The sequence below is a fragment of the Topomyia yanbarensis genome, chromosome 1 (assembly GCF_030247195.1).
Source record: "Topomyia yanbarensis strain Yona2022 chromosome 1, ASM3024719v1, whole genome shotgun sequence".
NCBI classification, from domain to species: domain Eukaryota; kingdom Metazoa; phylum Arthropoda; class Insecta; order Diptera; family Culicidae; genus Topomyia; species Topomyia yanbarensis.
This window is the reverse complement of record NC_080670.1, coordinates 184,152,705-184,174,889: the sequence shown is the minus strand read 5'-3', so window position 1 is coordinate 184,174,889 and position 22,185 is coordinate 184,152,705. Positions and strand designations below refer to the sequence as shown.

At 44.6% G+C, this 22,185-nt stretch overlaps 1 protein-coding gene across 1 annotated transcript in view; it reads right to left on the bottom strand.

Annotated features, from left to right (window-relative positions):
* Positions 1-22,185, bottom strand: part of LOC131683906 (uncharacterized) — a 155,321-nt gene that overhangs the window by 70,421 nt on the left and 62,715 nt on the right. The window contains exon 2 of the mRNA XM_058966312.1: positions 13,317-13,817. Coding sequence (XP_058822295.1) covers positions 13,317-13,817 — 501 coding nt within the window. The remainder of the gene's footprint in view (positions 1-13,316; positions 13,818-22,185) is intronic.

Genomic DNA, 22,185 nt, shown 5'->3' with positions numbered 1-22,185 from the left:
AGATGTTTGAACGTTATTGGCATAGTATTCAATGCGGCATCCACAGGGGCAGATATGTCGTCTTCCATCTGAACCGAAGCAATGACGAAATCTTCATCTGGCTTCGCTCGTGGATCAATCAGTCTCGATAGGATATCTGCGTAACCGAACTCCTGGGTAGAAATATGCTTGATTTCGAAATCGTAAGACAGTAGCACTAGGACCCATCGTTGTAGGCGGTTAGTTGTGTGAATGGGAATACGCTTCTTCGATCCAAATACTGCGACCAACGGTTTGTGATCGGTATGTAGAGAAAATTTTCTTCCGTAGATGAATCGATGAAATTTGGTAACAGCGAATATAAGTACCAGTGCCTCTTTCTCCACCTGGCCGTAACGCTGTTCTGCTGGAGTGAGCGTTCGGGAGGCGTGGCACACGACCTTTGCAGAACTGTCTGGATACCGATGCATAAGGCATGCTCCTAAACCGTTGATGGATGCATCCGCTGCGACGATCGTTTCGAGTTGGGGGTCGTAATGAGCAAGAAGCAAGTCCGAACGGCAGTAGTGATTTGAATTGTTCAAATGAGCGCTGGCAACTTTCGTTCCAATCCTACTTTGACTCTTTCCTTAGGAGAGCATCCAATGGGCGTCGAAGGTCATGCATGCTGCGTACAAACTTGGCATAAAAATTTATTGCACCTAGATATGACCGCAAGGTGCTCACATCGTGCGAAGGCGGCATGTTGCATATTGCTGCTGTCTTCGATGGGTCAGGTCGGACTCCTTGGTGGTTAATGATGAATCCCAGATAACGGATCTTCGGCATGAAGAATGAGCATTTCTCAATACGCAGTGTGAAGCCCCACTCCTGGATGCGATCCAAAAGCTTCAAGAGACGGCTTTGATGTTCGTTGGCGCTCTTACCGTGTACCAACACGTCGTCGAGATAGGTTTCGACTCCCTCCAGACCAGCTACCATGGCATCAATGATGCTTTGAAATGTACCAGGTGCAGATTTGACGCCTGGAGGCAGACGATTGAACTCATATAAGCCACGATGAGTGTTGATCGTAAGGTATCGTCTGGAGTCTTTCTCGACAGGTAGTTGCAAATAAGCATACGACAAGTCGATGTGAGAGAAAACTTTACTGCCGGACAGTTTGGCGAAAATCTCCTCCGGAAGGGGAAGCGGGTGGTGATTGGGCGGAATGGCACTGTTCAAGCCAGTAGAATAGTCAGCACACACTCTTACCTTTGATTGCTGACAGTCGACTGCTTTCTTTCGGACAGCCACGATTGGCACCGCCCAGTCAGAAAACGCTACCGGTGAAATGATTTCCAGCTTTGCTAATCGGTTGAGCTCAGTCTCTATCGATTCCAATGCAGCAAACGGGACAGGTCTTTTGCCGCGGAAAACTGGTTGAATGTCTTGCCTCAAGTACAATTGAGCTTCTGTCTTATTACAGCAACCCAATGAATCAGGGGGACGTTCCACAGTTCGAAGAGTTCGATGAAGTCGAGGCCTAAAAGATTGAGATTGTCAACACGGGTAACAAACATTTTACCTGACCGGTGAACTCCTCTCAGCATGACGTCACAATCAATTTCTGCGCTGAGCGGCAGCGGCTGGCCTGAAGCGGGCTTGTTGTGACGGTAGTTTATTTGGTGGACGTCCGATTCGCTCCCAGTTGCGTTCGGTGATGGGACTGATGTCCGAAGCACAATCCAACTGGAGCTCTACTTCTACGTTGTTGACAAGCACGGTGACGTATTTTCTCCTATCACGAGCAGCAACTTGCCGGACCGAATAAATACCTTTTGTTTGGAATGACTTTTGTTTCCAGTGGCTCTTCTTTCCTGGATTGGATGATACACACTGACAATACCCCTCTTTGTGCCCAAAGTTATTACAGTCCCGGCATCGATGTTCGTGGAATGGGCACTCACGCACGTAATGAAGCTGTCCACATTTCCAACACTGCGTCCTTGGTATATTGTTGCCACCACTATTGTGAAGATTTTTATTGTTGTGTGATGACTGGGATTTCGGTGTCGGTTTGCAAACAGTTGGTTTCTCAGGATGCTTGTCGGGTTAATAACTTTCACCGATGCCCTTTCGCTGTGATTTTCCACGATTGAAGCGTCTTTCCAAAGGTTTATGATGCGATGACACTCAGTAGTGAGGTTATCGAGCGTCATTGTTTTATTACCTTCCATTTTGGCTAGCAGAGCAGTACGAATTTCAGCATCTTTGGGTGCGTGTAGGCCACAAACGAAGATGAGGCACATGAATCCGTCAACAGAACATGATGCGACACCAAAACCCTCACAAAGCCGGTTAACAAATCCTGCATACGTTTGGAAATCATCGGTGGTTGTTTTACTTAGCGTGAGACATCTGTATCGCTTGAAGAATAGTGAGGCATGGGCACTGAAGAGCTGCTTCAACTTGGTTACAGACTCGTCGAACGAAAAATCTCGTGTCGTTTTCGGGAGAATGTGGGTGATGTAATCCGCACGAGTAGCATCGCTAAGTTTGCGGAGCAGCAGACGTGTTTTAGCAGCGTCATTTAGGTTGGCTGCATCGACCCGAAAAGTATCCTCATGACGGCTATACCAATTATCGAAAGTTAGGTTGGATTCTGGGTCGTAATGGAATTCTGTCATTGAATTTGCGAGAGATTCCATTCGAGCATCAGTCGATGATGTACCTACGGCGCTTGTCGACATTGATCGGGCCATGGTAAGCTCGGAAAGAATTTTATTCTGCGTGTTCATCATGTCGAAGAATATTTTCTTGAAATCCTCATCCATTGTGAGTGCGATGGCGTGTTGAAGAGCGGCACGATTGTAAATTTTCCGCTTGATCACTGCATTCGCGGGGCTCACTAACTTTCCTCGTCGCCAGAATGTTACATATCCCAAATAAGTAATAAGGTGGATACGTTAACTACATATATATTTATTAATAAATCAAGACATAAAATATAACTGAACTTGACACAAGTTAGCAGACGAACAGAATGAAAGATTCCTGTTTCCGCCTTGGACGACAGCTATCGAACCTGTCAAAGATAACGACATCGTATACAGGGCTGTGCATAGCAGTTGACTCCAGGGGCCCAACAATAGTACATAGTGCTGATGATCATCTCTGTTTTGCTCTGTTTCAAATAAGTTGTTCTAAAACGAAAAAATATTTTTTTCATTAGCTCTATTTTAATAAAGAAAAACAGACCTAGTCTGAATGATGAATGATTGTTGTAAAATAACAACAATAATTCTTACCAGAGACCCACATATCGCTAAAGATCCCTATTGAAGCATCTTCGTCTTCTTTATCCCTGTAATGATATTCGCAAACCTCCGCAAGAATCGCTGAAACACAATTTGTGGGAAAAGTTTTTCCAAACTCTGTTAGCAGAGGCACTTAAGCAAAATTTACGAACTCACCCATTCCGTGGAGCAAACGGTACCAGCAGCAGCTGCAGCAACCTTATGATGAAGGTGAACGACGCACATGTAAGTATGAATTTGCAAGCAAAATCACCTCGTCTATACCTTCTCCCAGCATGCACAGTTTGCAGAAGTCGGGGGAAACATGAAAGCCAAAGGAATCTTCTTGAGTACTATTTAAGTGAAAATCGATGCGAAAGTTATTGAATGTTATTGCACCTTTCTCCCGCCTTCTGCGCCACCAAGAGTGAAAATCGTGATCCTCTCTTTCGCCTCCCTCTATAATGACATGCTGGGTTCGATTACCGCACAAGGAACATCGTTTGCACTTTAGCTCATCAGCATATAAATAAGCCCCCGATCCGAGTAGGCACTCTGCTGAAGGAGATCCTCGTATGGCTCTGAAGCTTGATATTCTCTCCAGAGGCATGTATCAATCAAGGTAATCTATGCTGGACGTACCAACCGCAGCTAATAGGTATGACAACATACTTAGCACTGATACTGATAGCAGGAAGAATAATCTGCCTAATTCCACTTAATGGTGTCATTATGCCTTTCGCATATGTGTGCACTACGATAGCTTGTCCCAAGAATGTTCATACTCAGTCTGATTTCGAAAGATTTTGGTTTGGATTTTTTCGAAAGAATTTGAATCATTTTGATAGACTTTAAATTATGTTAATTTCACTGGTAGGACTGATTTTATTGAAAATTTTAAATGTTATACAGTCGTATCTCGGGAACCGAAATTCCGATTCAACCGCAACTAAGATGGTACATATCCGATAAACTGATATGATTTAATTCTAAAACATACCTACATAATCAGTGATTTGTCATGTTAAACTTGATAAATGGTATCGAATGATACAAGTAACAGGTGCCTTCCGGGCCTTGGATAATGAGTCTACTTTCGTAGCGATAGCATAGCCATTCATTAACGAGACAATCGAGAATGATGAAACAGCAAGAAATATAATAGCTGAGAGATAAGACTAATTACATTCTATAGATTTACTTGAAGTAGAGCCATTGTGGCAGAGGGGCTAGAGGTAAAACGAGTCCATAAGGATTTAAATTTTTTTTTTGTAATTTTATTTTTATTTATCAATGAAATGTTCTTGTCCTAATTTTGGAAACGACCTTACAGATCCAACGGATTAAAATTAATTACATTTAATTGGTTTTACCTCTAGGTCCCCCTAGTCGATTGTTCATTCTCTCAATAGCCATCAGGTTACCGACTTTTTGCTTAGCATGGACAATGTGGCAAATAATAACATCCTTTCCAAACAAGCTTGCATCTTTACGGATAGCACATTCGGCTTTTCTCAAGCACAAAAAACATGATGAGATCCAAAAAGTGTCTATGTTTTAGCTCGTTTTTGGTGAATTTGGGTGCCATGTTGTATATATGTATGTACGGTACCACATTTACCAAGCTCGCCTGTATTTTCTGGATCGACAGGCAGTCATCTGCAGAAATTAATCGACATTTCGTTTCGTGCATGTTGCTGATGCAAGCAAGATGCCACTATTGATGTGAGAACATGTTTATTTCTTGCAGAATTGTAGTTATTGCGTTCAGCCTGATTGGGTTCCGTTGGAGCAGTGCTGCCAGGAACACATTCAGCTACCGGGGAGAAGTTTATATTTTGAAATAAATTCGTCTTTTTGTTTGTTATGGAGCATGTTTGTGTGCTATTGGTTGGGGATTATCTGCCCGCCAGATGGCGCTTCGAAACAAATTGTGTTTTCCTTCTTTTCGTTGAATGTCGCAGCAACGCGCGATGGGTTTTAGCTAGTAGGTTATCAAAACTGAAGTGTAGTGTACGAGACACGACCATCGTTTTATTAAAAATGAACCATGTCCAGCGAAGAACATGTACGAATTTGATTTCGAGATCATTTTTAAATTTTCAGACTATTTAAAATATTTGTTAATTTTTTGTTTGTTCTTACCATCACAAATAAAAGATCGTTTGAACAAACACATATCAATGTGACAAAATGTACGATGAAAGCGAACAAATGAATTAATGATGCACATTTTAATTCAGCTGATAGGTCGCTGGCAACAATGTCTTGTTATCAGGGTCGAGAATCCAACACAACGATTGGATCCTTGCTGATACGGCTCATGCGTACGGTATAAACCAACAATTCGGCAATTCGATATTTGTTCTGTAATCATCGGGGAAATTCTTCCAGCACGCATCGACGAACGTTTCTCTTCGACAGCTCATGTCAAACGAGGAGGCGTTTGAAACATCTCTTTTATCAACTTTGCGATGCAGATGAAAGAATCGCCTACAACAAACGAAAATATTTCCTTATCCTTTCTAGTGTGACTTTCGCTTAGTGACAGGGTTGCCAGATTATTATTTTCAAAAATTGAGGGTTTGTAGATATCTCTTTCAATGATTTTTTTTTTATTTTTTACCGACATTCACGACTGGGTAGGGAAATGTCAACTCCAAGTTAACCATACCAGAGTAGGCTCGATAGAAAAGTTTATAAAAATGAACCCAGGAATTTCTGATCTGGCAGGCGATTTGTACATGTGGTGAAACAGTTTAACTCTGTTTTAGTCTGGTCTGGCATTCTGCTACTATTATCAATTTTACGCGAATTTGGTGCTTCAGGATATTTTAAAGTTACAAATGAAACTAAATACATTCATATCTTAGGTGTAGTTTCACACAGTATGTATGTGTATGTTTTATTAATGAGCAAAAAAAAATTTTCAAAAAAAATCTTGAAGAAGCAGTAAAAATGGACAAAACCTAACTCGTTGAGCTCCCCAATTGTTGGCGAACCACTCGGTCTAGTCCCCAGCGCCAGATCTAGCCTACCCCGACGGAGAATTCCCCGGCGAGAGAGGTTCTCCCGAAACCGAGCCAACCAACCAGGTGTCGAGGTAAGTTCGGCGATTCCGGTGGAGCATGGCGTCCGGTTCGCTGGTGTCCCGACAACCCGTGACTGGCGGTGTTCCGTAGCGGTCTACTCAGTCTAGTCCCCGGCGGTTAATCTAGCTTAAACCGACGGGGAGTTCCCGGACGAAAGAAGTTCTCTCGATCCTATTCTTATTGGTTTTCGCTATATTCCTCTCTTTCGTCAACCGGTAAGGTGCCGTGGGCAGTCCGGCGGTTCCGGGTGAAGCGTTGCGTCTAATTCGCTGACGTCCCGACGACCTATACCCGGTGCTTTACCGCGGTCTACTCGATTAGTCCCCGGCGATGTAAGGCAGTCATGATCTGCGCCACCACTCGTCGACTGCGTTCCGTTTCGAGCATCGCTCTGCGTGTCGCTTCAAACCTCGGACAATGCGTCACGTTGCGTCCCCGAACCGATGAAGATACTGCCCGAAGTAGCCGTGGCCCGACAGGAGCTGTGCCAAGTGGAAGTTCACCTCACCGTGCTTTCTATTGGCTCAGGTCGACAGATTTGGGAAGAGCTGGTAGGTCCACCTTTCTTTTTTTGTACTGTCGCATTCCTGCTGTCCATCAAATCGATTCTCACCATCTTCGTCACGTTTCAGGTGTTTCTGCGATTGTAGCACTCGATATACTCCGCCAGGGTGATGCAGATGGAGATCATTCCGGTGATAACGCATATTGCCTCCTCGATATTGTTCTGTACGTACCCGTGACTCGTACGGCCAGTAGTCGGAATGTCCTGTTCAGCTTTTCACGGTTCCGTTTGGAAGGAACCCCATACCGCATGAACCCCATATCAATGACGAAACAGTAGATAGCAGGCGTCTCGTGCTGCTTCTCGGACCGCCGACGTTTGGCATAATTCACATTATCGCGTTCGTTGCCTTCGCCGACTTTTCGTAGGCGATCGCGTCTATTATCTCCATCAGCGACACTTCACTTCAATAAGTGTCTAACCCATCACCGTTAGTGACACGTCGTCCGTGAAACCCTCAATTTCCACTTTCCTGAGCAGCCGCGGTGTTAAGACCTCATCGTACATCCCGTTCCAAAGAGTTGGACCGAGAATGGAGCCCTGAGGAACGCCCGCTGTAACTCACATTGACTTCTGCCCTTCGCTCGTCTCGTACAGCAGCACTCTGCTCTGGAAGTAACTCTAGTCATAGATAGTCGGGATCCCTCATTCACATCTATGGAGAATACATCGCACTATCGATCTCCTCTTCGCTTCTGTTTTGATACCTTCTTGGCACTATCGAGCACAGTCTATACTTCATGGCGAAATCCGAGCTGCATCTTGGAGAGCCCGCGCTCGTCCTCCGTGAGTTTCGTCACCCTGTTCAAAATGATTCTTTCCAGAAGTTTTCCGAGTGTATCGCCCGGTGGCTTCCTTGGTTTCGGTAGAAACACCAGCTTCTGTACCTTCCACATTTCAGGAAGTTGCCTTCATTCAAATACTTCTGCTGCACCATCCTGAACATGTCCAGATATGCCAGGATCGTAGCTTTCAGCACCACGTTTGGTTATTCTTTGATTTGATTTCAGGCTCTTCGATGCTTCTTCGAGCTTTCGTTGGAGTGGACCTCCAACGATTATCTTCTGCTTACACGGGCACATTTCGGTTTGAGTCGTCGAACCCTTCATTTTCGCCATCACGACTCGGTACGCGTCGCCCCAGGGATTAGCGTCTACTTCTCTGCACAGCTCCTTGTGGCAATCTGACTTGCTAAGCCTGATCTCCCGTTTTGAAGCGGCCCTAGCTTCCCGATACGCTGCCTCGCACTCTTCTCTATCTGGCTCCGATATTGCTCTCTGAGCCCGCCTTCTGGCTCTAAGACAAGCCACACGTAGCGTACTAAGCGTCTCGTTCCACCAGTAAGCTGGACGCCGTTTTTTGCGTGGCCGTCACAATGCTTCTTGTTAGATCAGAGGCATCCACGTTCTCGGGCCCGCCGTTCGGGCGAAGTGCCTTAACGAAGAGGTCTATGTTGAAGGCTTTCGGCTTCTACTTTCGTTCGCCGAGCTGCAGCAGGTTTCCGTTGACCGATACGGTACCGAATCGCCTGGTGGTCGCTACGCGCATACGTTTCACATACTCTTCAATCCATGTTCGCCGTCAATGAAGGACTACAGAGTGTGACGTAGATGATAGACTTCCACCCGTCTCTTTGAAATGTGCTAACAGAACCTTCATTGCACAATCGTACGTCTAACTTCGCTAGAGCTTCCTGCAGGATACAGCCTCTTGTGTTGGTTACTCTACTGCCCCATTCCACAGCCCAGGCGTTGAAGACACCACCAATGACTACCGGCTTCCGACCGATCAACTGCTCGGTTAACTGCTCCAGCATTAGGCTGAACTGCTCTACTGTCAACCTTGGAGGAGCGTAGCAGCTACGCCGTTGATTTTGGCTATCACGAAACCTTCATATGATCGTTCTACCACTTCTTGGATGGGGAATCTGCCCATAACTTGTGTCTATCCGTCACCTAGTTACCGTTATCAGGGGGGACTTGATAAGGCTCTGCGATCAAAGCGACATCGCACATAGTGTCTGTCGTAGACTGCCACAACAGTTGCTTTGCGGTGTCACAGTGATTCAGGTTTATCTGGAGCATCTCCATTACCGTTGGCCTGCAGTCGCCTTCTTGTAGGCAGGGCATTCAAAGTCACCCGTCTGATGGTCGTTTCCGTCCGCTGGGGTGCAAAGCAAGCACTTCGGCCTCTGCGTGTAGTCTTTCGCAAATGGCCCGTCTCTCCGCATTTCCAGCACATCCCGGATCTGTCCGGTCCTTTGCAAGCCCCTGCTAAATGCCCAAAGCCTAAACATTTAAAGCATTTCTCCGCTTGTTTATTTACTCGTGTGGCGGCTCTCAGTAGGCATCTCGACCATCGAACTGTAACTTTACCTACCTCCAGTGCCTTGTCTGCAGCGGTTGCCGGTAAACGAATCGACGCTGTCTGCGTTCCTCCGTATCCTTTCCTTAACCGGATCGTCATGTGCACCTCGCCCAGGTTACATTGCTGCTTCATTGCACCTCTCAGCTCGTCTTCCGTCGTGATTTCATCAAGGTCCTTGCACACAATTACCATCTCCGGGCTTAAGGCTTTAGCTTCTGCCTTTTCACCCATTGATTTAGTAATAGTCTCCTGCAAGGTCGAGCTAATAGTCGTAGAATTCTTCTTCAGCTCGAGGATCATCTCACTTTTTTGGGTACGCCTGACTCTTACCACGTTTTCCCCACGTTTTTGAGCAGCACTGCATACGTTGGCTTTGACGAGCACGGCTTCTCCCTTAGGCGCCTTCTGACGAGCCGAGGGTTCTGATTTCCTCTTCTGCTACCCTTTTCGCTCCTCCTTCTTTTTTTGCTGTTTCCCGTGTTTCTCCTTCCGACCTACAACGGTACTCCTATCGGGTGGCGTCCTTTCCTTCGGCAGCAACAGTGTCCTCGAGCGTCTGCCTCTTTGACACGCCTGGTCTTTCGTCTCCTGGCGAGGATCTGTCCTCTTTGGAGTATGGGAACTGGCGTGTTCTCCACTCCAATCTGCTTCTCCTTATCCTGTTTTGGAGGGACTAGGAGAATAGTAGCCTTAGCCGATGCCAATGCTCGCTCAGCTGCTTCTGCTCTCCGCGTTGCCGTGTCATAGTCTTTCACGGCAGCCAGAAGCGCCTTCCGGATTCTGATGACCATCTCCTTAATGTCCTTATGGACATTGTTTCTCGTGCCCACCAACTTGTGGAGCTCCTCCACCAAGCACTTCGTTGTCACTTCTTTTGTCGTTTGTGGGGTGTAGCTCCTTCCGCTCTGTTCTGGCTCTGCTGTTGCTGTGGCTTCCCTTCCTCCTGCTCTTGCTGAATGACTTCAGCTACTATTGGTGGTGGTGACCTCACCAACCCACCTCTGGCGAACGGATTCGCCACGCCTGCCCCGTATGTGTTGATTGCTTTGTTTTGCTCCATTTTATTGGGTCCCAACTCCGGGCCGCTATCTCCACTCGCTGTACATAGTCGCCTCTCGCGATCCCATGATTATCTATGCTGCCAAAAAGCAGCAGTGAGGTCATGCAAGGGTTGACACTATCCTTCATGGGGAGTAGTGTTCAGAGCCGGATTGGCGTAAATCGGGAATGTTCCAACCGAACCTAGTACCACCAACCAAACGATGACGAGTTTCGAACGTACCCGGAGACCTGCCAGGGTTTCAAGTCGGTGTCATCCTTCCTCACTCAGGGAGTAGAACAGCACGCCTGTCAGCCCAAAGTCGCCGTCCTATTCGTTGACGTTCGCCATGGCCAGTATGCCATAATCAGGATGTTACTGGCGTCGATCCTGATGTGCCGGTTGGCACTCCGATTAGGCAAGAGTGCTTTTATTGCTAAGATCTTGATTATTGGAATCTTAGCAAAAGCGGCACAGACTCGCTTCGTCGGAGCTGCTTTCGGAGTTATGGCTTTTTTTAGAGGTTTAGAAGAGTTCAATTCAAACCCCACCATATCCTAGCAAAACTCCCCAGAATACTCTGAGATGGGAAAAAATGTACAAAACCCAAATGTCTCAGGGAACGGGTTTGGGCTGCCATCACCCGTCCACGCTAAAATAATTGCTCTTGCCCAGAACCCAATTCCTACCCGGCAGTACCTAACGACATTACTTCGGGGGAGGGGTTTTTATGTGCATAGCACCCACTCTAATTCAACTATTTAGTAGTTTGTTCCTTCAGTAGGGTTACAGCCCTACTCCTCGATGCACCACCAGTTCTTCACCATCCACACAGACTGGCAATTTCTGCATGGCAGTCGGAAAACTGGCTATGAGTCGAGACTTAGTGCTTCTCCCCTACGAAGACAATCTGGGCGGCAAACTTCAGATTGCCTAATTCATCGAGCCCTTGGACTCCCTTACGCCATTCAGCACCACGACTCGGCTCCCTTGTGCCAATTAGCACCGCAACTCCCTTCTCGTACAATGCAGCGCCATTTACTCTTTGAGCTCCCGACTTGTTCGCGAACTACTCGGTCTAGTCCCCGACGGTGAATCTAGCTTACGCCGACGGAGAGTTTCCCGGCGAGAGAAGTTCTCCCGAAACCGAGCCAACCAGCCAGGTGTAGAGGGTCAGTTCGGCGATTCCGGTGGAGCAGGGCGTCCGGTTCGCTGGTGCCCCGACGACCCGCGACTGGTGGTGTCTAGTCGTGGTCTAATCAGTCTAGTCCCCGGCGGTGAATCCAGCTTACGCCGACGGAGAGTTTCCCGGCGTAGGAAGTTCTCCCGATATAGATTCTTCTTTGGTTTTAGCGCCATAATTCCTTGAGCCCTTTGGCTCCCTCTCGTTCCATTTCGCTCTACTTTCCCGATGAGCCATTCAGCTCCCGCCCTCACTTGTTGGCGAACTACTCGGTCTAGTCCCCGACGGTGGATCTAGCCTACTCAACAGGCCATCCAGTAGGTGCTGAGGTCTATCCGGCGATTCCGGGTGGAGCGTAGCTTTCGGTTCACCAGCGCCCCAAGGACCCACTGCTAGCTGTGCGATCTAATCGGTCTAATCCCCGGCGGTGGATCTAGCCTACTCACGAGCTACCCGGGAGGGTGTCGAGGTCGGTCCGGTGATTCCGGTGAAGCTTTACGTCCGGTTCACAGGCGCCCCGACGACCCAACGTACTCTGTGTGTGTGTGAGAGAGAGAGTATATGTGTGTGTGCGTGTGTGTGCGCGTGTGTGTACATAATCCATTTCCCACTGACCGGCAGTGCTTTTATGGAGGAAACTATTTATGAAGACAAGCATTGAAAAATGACATTTCTGTGAAGAATTCTCCTCCATCCGTGGAATTGTTGCATCAGCTACTTAGATTCAGATGGCGTTGTAGGCGCTAAGCGGAACAAACGGGGGTATTTTTGGCGGTTTGCTTCACATACTTCAATGGAACTGTTGTGACGACAAATCTCTACGCAAAATCACACTTTTCTCGCGATTTTTCAATCTGCTAACACGTAACAAAACAGGAAAAATGATATACTGAACGATTGACTTCATTTTCCTGTTGAATATACTGTATATCACTGATAAACAATTAAAAATATTGAACGTTAACAACAACACCCGGGCGTTTCGCCAGTGCTGCCACTTTCTCAGGTCGCATTCAGGATAGCTCTGAAATTGAAAGAGTTACTATCGACTTACCTTAAATTTTTCGGAAAAGCAAATTCCCCAACACAAATTTTAGTGAGCCCTGCGATACAGAGCTGATGCAAAAGAACCACTGCTCTACCATCAGGCTAAACTTTAGGCGCAAACGATGCTCCACGTGTAACACACGCCCGCCAGTAAATGCGATTTTCTAAATTAATTACGTCAAATGATGTTCGGATCGGCATTCCATCTTCCACGCTGACAAACTGTCGTTGTATCGGAAAAGTGAGTGACACTGCGCTGTGGAAGGTCTGGGGCGCACATAAATCGTGTCACTTTTTGCTCATATGCACTGTTTGTGATGGTGGAAGGTGATAAATGTGTGTTGCCGTCAGCAGTACCGACCCGGCAAGGTTGTAGATCGACAGAACCAAATTATGATAAAATCTATTTAATGTTATTAATAGCTTAATTTGGTTTGGCCCAATTTCTTATTTCGATGTTTTTCAGCGGTCAATACATGGATACATTTCAGAATAATAAGTTGGCTTAATTTCAAAATCTGAAACTCATTTTGAAATTAAGCCAACTGGCTTCAATTAGTTCCTTTGAAAAGGAATCCTTTCCAATTTCTCAACGAACAATAATATAACAAGCAGCATGTAGAGCTTGCGGAATAATGTGAATCCCATATTAAAAATTGAGCCATTCCCAACAATTTGATCATGTTATTTTTAACCTAACATGATTTCGAACAAAACAAAAAATGTATGTAGAAAAAAACCCCACATAAAACAATTACGTACTCACCGTACTCATCGTCGTCGGAAAACGACATCGCTTGCAGCCGCGAAATGGTCTGCTCCTCGAGCCTTTGTTCCTTGATGGTCGCATCCAGCTCCAGATCGGAGTCGGTTTCGTTGCAATTGGATTGGTTCCGGTTCACGTCGTCACCATCGTCACCAGCAGCGTAGCAGTGGTGGCTGTCGTGGGGGTACGGAAACGACGAGCCACCAACATTCGTCTTGCCCATCGTCGTGGTCGCTGTGGTTGCTGGTCCTGTGCTGGTGGTAAAGCGTGTCGTCCCGATGCCGCCACCACCACCACCACCACCACCACTACCGCTGGTAGGATGGTTCTGATTTTTCACCAGTACATTGTTGTTATTGATGCTGTTGCTCACGCTGAGTTCGCTATCTACATCAATCAGATTGTCGTTAAGCTCGGTGTCACGTCGCAGCGTTTGAGCATCGTCGGATTCGACGCTGAGGCGACCGTACGCCCTCCGTGGGGGCCGAGTTGTGTGTTTGTCTAGAGAGATAGAATGAAACCGGATATGACAGAAAGGAGTGAGAATCAGTGCTACCCAATAACTGTTATCGATATCGTGTAGATACGAGTAAATGGTGGACATTGTATTGTAACTGTGCACGTGAGCATGTGAAAAAGTTATATGGAAATACATCGCCGTGATTCGATTACTTTGAAATAGATTGTTGGTAGAAGCGGTTAGGATACGTTTGAAACTTAATTTGAGAGAACGAAATGAATAATAATAATAATAAACAATCTATGGATCAAGGTAGCACATCAACGACGACATTCCGTCTAGGGACGTTGGGCGCACAAACCGCACGGATCTGGAAGATTCATGAGTGAAACGTGACGGATGGTTTCTAATATGGGTCATAAAAGTGGAACCAAACGATCGTTTAGCTGCTAGCAGGCGTTTGTCTTTTATGTTTGGTATAGACCTTTAACTAGCATGACACGTTAAATGTGGGTGGGTGTGTGGGCAATATTTGTTTAGTCATGGCAAACATATTAATGTGGTCATATTAACTGGAATACCTTAGTGAAATATGTCCTTCCAGGTTCCCCAATCGATTTAGAAGACTGAAAAGGTGGTAATATTTTAGACTAGGCATTTTTCGACGAGTTGATGTTGAATGCGTTGTGCAGCATTGTTACGGAGAGTGCCGAGCCCAATTCAGACAATAGTATATGTACGATTGTGCCTTGCTAGTAAATGCAAGGTACTTTAATTATGACTGCTTACATCCACCATGAACTTCAACATACCTTTTCTTCTTTATCGATTTGAGTTTTGATTTTCTTTCTTTCATCCAGATGAGACGAAGTAAAGGGCGAACACGAAATTATTGCGACACCGAAAATGTCATGCCAATTTTCTTATAATGTTTAAAATTAAACCAAAATTTTAGGGTAGTTTTATACATGTATTTACTTAAAAAATTAAAAGAAAAGTTAATCGATGAAGCCTTGAGTGTAAAATTGAACGCATTTTTGCTTGATGCCCTCCATCAAAGTCTTTACAGTGTCATCCGGTACCAGTTACTCAGTTTTTTTTCCATTTTCTTAACATGTCCTTCTCGTCTTTGACTGTCTTCTTGCTCTTCCGAAGTTCCCGCTTCATCATTGCCCAGTACTGCTCCACCGGGCGCAGCTCCGGACAGTTTGGCGGATTCATGTCCTTTGGAACAAAATGGACAGAATTGGTCTCATACCACTCCAGAACACTTTTAGAATAGTGGCATGATGCCAAATCTGGCCAAAATAGCGGAGCTTCGTCGTGCTGCTGCAAGAACGGCAAAAGGCGCTTCTCGAGGCACTCAGATTTGTAGATCTCGCCATTTACTGTGCCCTTTGTCACGAAAGGCTCACTCCTCAGTTCGCAAGAGCAGATGGCCTGCCAAATGAGATATTGGGAGGCGAACTTCGACATTTTCTTCTTCTTAAATTTATCGTCCACATAGAACTTGCTCTTGCCGGTGAAAAACTCCAACCCCGGAATTTGCTTAAAATCGGCTTTTATATACGTTTCGTCGTTCATCACACAGCAGCCATATTTTGTCAGCATCTTCTCGTAGAGCTTCCGTGCCTGAGTTTTAGCCGTCGATTGTTGCCGCTCATCGCGGTTTGGGAAGTTCTGTACCTTGTATGTGTGTAGTCCAGCTCTCTTCTTTGCATTCTGGACGTAGCTCTGCGACATGCCGATCTTTTTAGCCAAATCACGGCTTGAGACGTTGTGATTTGCTTTAATCATCCGCTTCACCTTTCCCTCCGTCATTTTGTTCTCCGGTCCCGGTTTTCTTCCAGCTCCTTTGCCGTGGTCCAACGTCAACCGGTCCAGGAACCGTTTCAACACTCTGGAGACGGTTGAATGGTGAATGTTCAACATTTTTTCCAACTGCCGGTGCGACAGGTCAGGAAATTCCAGGTGTTTGGAAAGAATTTGTTCTCTCGACTAGCGTTGGTTCACCTCCATTTTGGTTGAATCGAAAAACACGACTTCGAGTTTGACAGCATGTAAAGAATACACATCAATGAGAAAGTGTGCAAAATTTGGTTGATTTTTACCCAATGGCAAAAAAAGTTATGCCCTATTGAATGTGTCGCAATAATTTCGTGTTCGCCCTTTATTTGCATTTTATTTCGATGATCACAGACATTTCAATCATCACCACCACACTTTTTAATCAATTTCAGATTTCAATTTTAATCAATAAAATGCAGCGCAAAAAATCATATTTTGCGACAATGCAATCTGCTTCGTAATTGTTCTGGTCGTACTATTGACATAGTTCTTTTTTAGCGATACTAACTCATATAATTTCTTTGAAGAAAAAAACAAAACTCCAACGCCTGAGAGCTTCATCGAGAGTGTATAGATGGCTCAGTTCACATTTGTACCACAGATAACAGGTTCGACCTAATCTGCCGGGCTTTCGTCACGGATCGATGTGCCCCCAGGAAGCAATCTGAGTCCTTTGCTGTTCAGACTGTTTTTCGACGATGTTTCACTTCTTGACAAAGATGGTTTGCTCATCCATGCTGAAGATTTGAATTTTTTTCTTGTCGCACGACCTGAACCTGATTGCAGGTTTTACTTGAAGGGACAGCTGCAACTACCTCAACTATCATCGTCTCCAAGTGGTGTATTCTTTGGGTTTTTCTGTCGTTGTAGAAAGCCCATAATTAACGATTACTTTATGCCAGGGAGCAACCTCGATCGCGTTGATCAGGTGAAGGACGTTGGCGTATTGTATGACTCTAAAATGACATTCATGATGTCGACAATAGTCGACAAAGCCAACCAAAGCCTAGGTTTCATTTTGAAATCTGTTTATGACTTTGATGACCCCTTGTGCCGATACAAACTTTACTGCTCGCTTGTCCGATCAACGCTAAAGTATGCCTCGGTTTTTCGGTTTCCTTATAAGGCTGTATGAATGTATAGAATCTGTTCAAGGCAAATTTCAATATGATTTTTCAAAAGAGTTAATGAGATTTTTGTAAACAAACTTATTTCGCTCATTATTCCGCTGCCGAGTTGAATTTCATGAAAGATACACATTAATCAACATCTTTACCCTTGGTAGAATCAATTTCAAATGTTTTCTGTGTTGAAATTATAACAAATAAAGAGAAATCAGCAAAACAAAAATTTGTTTACAAATCTTATTAGCCCTATTCCGAAGTTGATACGGATTTGTTAGATGAGCTCTTAGACATCTGCTCTGACTCGACCCACTTCTCCTGTATGAAGACCGCTGTGGTTTTAGCAGTAGCGAAAGGCTGGAGAATTTTCGTATGATAGATCCAGAAATTGCTATTGCGGATTCATGCCTCTTGCTGTGTTTTTGATGCAGACAATTTGTACAGTCGAATGGTTAATCGATTCAATCGATTCGATTTACATGCGAGTTCAGGAGAAAAAATACCTATAGTTTTTCACTAAAGTCAAGACGTCAGATGGATCTAGCACGAATAAAAAAATAACAATTTGAAATGCATGTTTTGATTTCACTATGATCTCATCAGAAATCTGAGCTTCTGTGCTGGCGGGACCCGGTATCCCACGAGGAAGCCATCTCGGCCCAGTGATATTTTACTTCTGTTTTACTAACACCAATATCAAATTACATGAACCCGAATATTTTTTGATAGATACGGGATTCAATCGATGCTGAATTCTATCAGATTCAAAATTTACTGCGTGCTCTGATCAACTCAATCGCCACGTTCGAGCGTAAACGTTTTACATTCAGTTCAATTATCTTTTGTTCGATTCGAGTATTCCAAGACATTCTCACGTCAAGGAGCTCGTAGTTATCTTCGATTCGGCACTAACTACATACTTTATGCATTGTGGATACGGCATCAAGACAGCTGGGGTTAATCTTCCAGATAGCGAAAAACTGCAGGGGCGAATACTGTCTTAAGGGGGTCCTCTTGTATAATTGTGCAAAAAGTACCTTATGTTTGATAATTTTTTTTGAAGAAGTAAAAGGAAGGGCTCCCCGTCAGAATCACATACTACAATTTGCAGACGAGACAGGCAATGTCGCCTACTAAAACACTGCTTTAGGCCAATTATAGCGCGCCGTGATTCTGAATGTGATATTCATCGTACGGTTCAGGTATGTGCGGGCGTAGGGACTCGCGATCGCGTGTTACATCGCGAAGAGCTCGAGCATTTGTGCGTTAGCGTGTTGGATCGCGTGTTCGTTTGTATGTCGCGTGTTCTAACGTGTATGTAACTTCGCGTGCATAAATTCTATTTTATAACCGTGTGCCATTCGCATATTCGCGTGTTCTTGGATAATCGCGCGCGATCCGTAGATCTAATACTTTATTTTTGCTGTACGACTAAGATGCTAAAAGAGAGTGAGATCTTCCATACCACTAGAGTTCCCGGTGATGTCGCTATGGAACGTGTTGTCTAGTGGATATGAGCTTTATTTTTCGATTGGTCCTACTGAATGTATGGACCTAAGTTATAAGAGTAATGGTTTCCGGACGTGACCGATTCATGAGCGCGCGAAAACAGACGTTTGTAGGTGCGCGCTTGAGACAGCGTTTGAAACCTTGTGAGTGCTAAAACGTTCTCCTTATTATTATTAAGTTTGCGCGACCGTGAACGTAGGTGTGCGTTCATGTGACTTCGTGTGTACAAGACTGAATTTTGGAACCGTGTGGCATTTCCTATATACGCGTGCGTTCTTGGATGGTCACGCGGACCTTCATTCTGATAGTTAGTTTTCGGTGCACAATTCACATTCTGACAGGGAGTAAATTACCCCATATCACTAGAGTCCTCGGTCATGTCGCCATGTAACGTGGTGTCCAGTGGATATGAGAGCTTTATTTTTTTTAATTGATCCAATTGGTCGCATGGACCTGGTCTGCTGATATCAATGATAGAATCATCCGGATGTGACCGATTCATGATCGTGCGAGTACAGGAGTTTTCAGGTTCACGCTTGAGACTGTGTTTGAAAATTTATAGTAGCTGAGACATTCACTTTATCACCGGGATGTTATCATGTTTACGAGATCGCGGCTGTAGGTGCCGGGGACGGTCGCGAAGGGCTCAAGCATTTGTATATTAACGTGTTTGTCACGTGTATGTGACTTCGCGTGTATAATTTTGATTTTATAATGATGTACCGTGTATTCTTGTTTGATCGCGCGTGGACCGTGAATCTGATGCTTAATTTTGAGTGTAGGGTACAGATGGTAGTCCGTTTCCCCATATCACTTGAGTTCCAGGTGATGTCACCATGGAACGTGTTATTTAGTGAATATGAGCGTCACTTTTTTGATTGGTTCAACTGAAGGCATTAGTTCAGACTGGTAAAACTTTCGGACGTGACCGTTTAATAATCGCGCGAGTGGTGGGTTAATGTTTGAGAACGCTTTTGGAAGTTTACAGATGCTACGTTTACTTAACTACCGTGGTGTTTTCATGTAGGCGAAATCGCGGGCGTAAGTATGTGTGGATTATTGCAATTGCATGGTCGCGTTTGTAGCCAGGTTTGTGTTATCGCGAAGGTCACGAGCGTTTGTACCTATATGAGTATAGATAGCGTATAATAGAGATATACTAATAAAAGGAATCATAACATGCCGAATAAAGAAAAAAAAATGCAAAGAGCTTGACTAGAAGTGTATAAATTGAACAATACTATTTTGGTGTACATAAACAATGGAAAAGCAAGCTAATAGATATACAAAAGAAACAGACCAATGAAGTAGAATAGAAAAACGCATGTAACATGCAATCAAACTCGTGTAAATGCAGCAAATGTTGTATATTTATTATTAACGACAATTGCATTCTGTTAGACTTTCATCATGCTATGCTGGCCGGAAATGGATGACTCACGTGCATCGGTAAATTTATTGTACCCTAAGTTATCCAAGCCGATTTTCCCGCATGAATAGAACCAAATGCTCAGATTAATCACCAGAAGTATTAGCCACTATTCTATCATATACGTCAGTTCTGCATCCATTCCCTGACCCAACTGTCACAAATACTCAGATGAATACATACATAGATAGACATACGACTAGCACATAACAGTTGCACACTAGTACGAAAAACTACGATTATTACAAAGCTACAACTAATAGGTTTCTACTTATTCTACTTTATTAAATTAATTTAATCAGTATATGCACGATGACGAAGTCGACCGATAAATGGACACACAATGACTCCTTCTGCTAGCCCCGTCGACGAATACCACCAATAGAATATTTGCAAACACGACACACAGCAAAAGTCAATCCACGTCGATCCGCCAGTCGGCCATACCCTGCACCTGCGCATACCAACGCATAGACCAGTGGTTTAGCATTGGTATGCGCAGGTGCAAAGTGTGAAGAAACATATAAGATAAAAAGGCGCATAAGCCCTCTCGGTCTCCTCGATGCACCACTATCGAGACGTAATGCAATATCCATCATAAAGCAATTGTCTGTCAGAGGTTCTGTAGGACTGATACACGCAATATGCCTTATGATGTTTGCAATACCGTCAAGCCCCTAAACCTTGGGGAGGGTAGAAGAGGAGAGTATTATGCGCAAATAATCTTGCTTCCAAAATCTCACCTTCCAATAGTAAAACAGTCCACTATAATAGCGGTTCACATTCAACCGGTGCCCAACTGTCCAGTTCCAGTTGAATAAAAAACCACTGAACTTTACCCTTAAAACCGATGCCAATAGATGTTCAACCTTTCGTTTCTCTTTCCTCTACCTGCCGGAATAGATTGGGGTGCACATAGAATAACCCAATTACAAAGCAATCAGTGCTGTTGGAGCGTGTGAAAAACTACTGACACGGTTGGAGTGGGTTAAACCTGCGAAAGGAGTTTTACTGATTGCTTTAAAAATGGTGAAACGGAATGCTCAGTCACTGCCAGTCAGTTTTTACAAATTTTTCAAACTGGGTTTGGAAGCCCCGTCAGTGACGTAGCATTCTGTTTGACATTAAAATCTTGAGCGTTTTTTCAAAACGTCATATCTGCAATGAGTTACTCTCTTTGTTTACTTTCTCTTCTGTTAATAATTCGGTCACTTTAACATTTATCCCTCAACTCTTTGCATAATATGCTAGTTTAAACCACCGTCTTTCGATCTGTACTGTAAAATAAGTGAAAAGTGTTATAGTGACGCCGAAAAATCGAAAGAGAAAGTAAACAAAGAGAGTAACTCATTGCAGATATGATGTTTTGAAAAAACGCTCAAGAAATGTGTTCTATGGAAGCACTGGAAGTAAGGCGCTGTGCTGTGCTTTTCCTGTACGCAAATGTCATGTATTGTTAGAAAACATTTACAATTCTTTTATTTAACTATATCTTAAATATCCCAATGCTCGGAGCAATCAGATTAACTCCTAACACCCTTTAAGGTTGACTGAAAGTAAATTGCTTATTCCGAAAGGTCCAGAAGGATAAAGTGATTTATTCGGTCTGTTCAACAGTTACAAATTGAGAAAGTGGACCCTCTTTATCTGGTTTTCGCCTCCGTAACACAACTGTTTGTCGAAGCGGATCTGGCACTGCCGCACCGTGTCTGTGACGCCTGTGAGTGAAATATGAAGTCTAATAGCATGCGCTTGATCACGAACCAATTCCCCCATGTCTGTCTGTCAGTCTGTCTGTTTTTGTCCAACACCACCACCACCGGGGGACCTGTGGATGTTGGAATAAGCTATTGCCGTACTCTTTCGAAAGGCGAAGGGCCAAGCTGCTGCCGGCTGTAAGACAGCGTATCCCTGGGCATAGGTCACGTTTCGCTCCTGCTGGTACCCTGTAATGCGATAGCCAACGGGGCGCCCGCGTCAGCAGCACCCAATTAAGGTCGTTTGTTGTTGGTGTTAAACGAGAAGGAAAAATACATTTTTCAACACCCACCCGAAGGGATTCTGGATTGTTAGCGGATATAATCATCAATCAGTGGCATCTTTCCCGTTACCTGGTATAACAGCGGAATGCATTTGAACTTTATTATCCCGCGAATACGGAATGTTGGGTTGTTGTTTCGAAGGGACTAGTTTTGGTATAGTAGAGTGAAAATTTCGCAAGTGGAAAATTGGCAGCACTGCCGAATCAAATCGGAAATAGGAGTTAACCATTCGCCAGATCTTTTCTTTTGTTTGATTGTGTGTTGATTTTTGAGGTAATCGCAAGAATAATGCAGTTTTGCGTACACGCAAAAATAAAACAACCTACAGAATAAGTTCTTTTAACGTAAATTTAGGTACTTTTGAGTTGTGCGTCGCTTTCGCACTTATTAGTGTTGTCAAAAACAAAACGAGAGATTCGAGAGTCGAGGTCTTCCGTGTAGTAAGGCACTTTTGAGT